At 61.9% G+C, this 1,763-nt stretch overlaps 2 protein-coding genes across 2 annotated transcripts; both read right to left on the reverse strand.

Moving 5' to 3' along the window:
* Positions 1–21: 21 nt before the first annotated feature.
* Positions 22–1,072, reverse strand: EMIHUDRAFT_256033 (hypothetical protein; the record flags this gene model as incomplete). The annotated part of the gene is made up of 5 exons (XM_005769412.1): positions 22–168; positions 249–281; positions 373–437; positions 703–747; positions 979–1,072. 5 exons carry the CDS (start codon positions 1,070–1,072, stop codon positions 22–24), a joined length of 384 nt encoding a protein of 127 aa, XP_005769469.1.
* Positions 1,073–1,272: 200 nt separating this feature from the next.
* On the reverse strand, positions 1,273–1,736 carry EMIHUDRAFT_256034 (hypothetical protein; the record flags this gene model as incomplete). Its single annotated transcript, XM_005769413.1, has 3 exons — positions 1,273–1,281; positions 1,407–1,493; positions 1,599–1,736. The coding sequence occupies 3 exons, from the start codon at positions 1,734–1,736 to the stop codon at positions 1,273–1,275; spliced, it is 234 nt and encodes a 77-aa protein (XP_005769470.1).
* Between the last annotated feature and the right edge of the window lie 27 nt (positions 1,737–1,763).

The following is a 1,763-nucleotide window of genomic DNA, read 5'->3' on the forward strand; positions in this document are numbered from 1 at the left end:
GACGTGGAACAGTGTGCGAAATTACCCGCCGCACCCATGACAGGCGGCAAGCGTGGGGAAGCGCTCCATCCCGAGCGACTCGAGAGGGATCCCCACCGCTTGCCAGTGGCGCGTCACTTGTATCGCGCGCTGCTTGGCCACCCGGGCCACCATCCTCAGGGCGCCTCCCTCCATCCCGAGCAGCGCAGCTGGGTTCACAGCGATTGTAGGAAAATGAAGGGAACACTTGACGGTCGCGGCCTTCCGACTCGCGCCTTCGCCTCACTGGCACTATTGTAGCCCTGGCCGGTGCGCGTGTGAAGTTGAAGTTCCGGAGTGAAAATTCGAACGCGTTCTCTCACGGTGACCAAAAAATGTCCACCTCAGAGGCACCTCCGGAGGCAGGCCGCCGCACGCCGGCGACACAGCTCCAGCTGTCGAACTGACCCGCAGCTCCTCTAAGAGCGGGAACTGTGACGAAAGTTGACTGAGGCGGTTGTCAGGAATCATCATACGGATCACATGGTGGCTCTCTCATGACGGAAGACCGCCCGACCACTCCTGGGTGGCACTGCCACCGGTGTCGCTTGACGTCCTGTCGACAGCGTGCCGACAGCGACACAGACCATGTGGGACGCGTCGAGTATCGACCTCTACTGCTTACCCAGCCTTCGAGTGTATCCTGGTTGTGGTCCCACACCCACTGGTGTCCATCTCAGAGACCGCAGGAGGTCATGAGGGTCGATGGGAGTGCCAACCCCACAATGCCTAAAAAAATGTAAAAACCCACTAAAAACCCAGCCCAGTAGGGGAGTGTCCTCCGGCGCTATTTTTACCGGCGGTGCGCAGATCAAAAAACGGTAAGAGACGCGTGAGTGGTGCAAGACCCGCGCGACGCACAAGCCACAACGAGACCCCGGCGGGAAGCGCGAGCGCGGGGCTTCTGGAGAGACTGCCCACTGACAGTGCCACTCGGAGCCCGCAGTTTGCGAGCGAGACCGGCGACTCCAGCGACCCACTCCACACGAACGTGAGGAGCAGTCACGGCCGGCTCGACGCGACCGATCCTCAGGGTGTGCTTCGGACACGGCATCGAGACGGCATGAGAGAGCGTCCCTGACCGACACTCCACTCCGACAGCACACACAGAGCCCTCCCCCTCCCCGCTCCTCCTCGCGCAGCGGGCGCGGCATAGAAGGGGGCCGCGCCACTCGGCCGAGCCGGGCTCAGCCTTTCCGCGACTTTGCGCTTCTGTAGGCGGGGAAGGGGGAGGGGGAGGGGGAGGGGGTCAGCTCACACGACCTTCACCAACAGTGATTCATGGTCGTTGGTGGCATCTACCGTTCAAGGCCTGTAGACGCGGCAGAAGAGCTATTGTTAATTCATGACTACTTCTCTGCATTAATCATTAATTGGGACCTGTAGACGCGGTAGAAGAGCGTCGCAAAGACGACGCTGGCGGCGGCCCACCCGCTGATGCCCAGCGAGTGGCCGAATGCGAAGTTTGAGATGACCTGGGGTGCGGGGCGCGGTGCGGGTGGGGCGTGAGTGTTTTCAACTTGTGGGCGGAAGGGTGTGGTGCGGGTGGGTGGTGGGGCGTGGTGTGGAGGGGCGGGGACCAGAGGGTAGTCGGGCGGGGCAGCCAGCGGGCGCGCCATGGAGAAGATCTGGCGCGTGGTCATGATGATCGTGAAGGCGACGGGGCCGAAGCGCTTGATTGTGTAAAAGATGAAGAGCTGGCCTGTTAATGATGTCATGCACTAATTCACTGGGCCCGAAGCGCT

Source organism: Emiliania huxleyi, assembly GCF_000372725.1.
Source record: "Emiliania huxleyi CCMP1516 unplaced genomic scaffold EMIHUscaffold_4235, whole genome shotgun sequence".
Taxonomy (NCBI): Eukaryota; Haptophyta; order Isochrysidales; family Noelaerhabdaceae; genus Emiliania; species Emiliania huxleyi.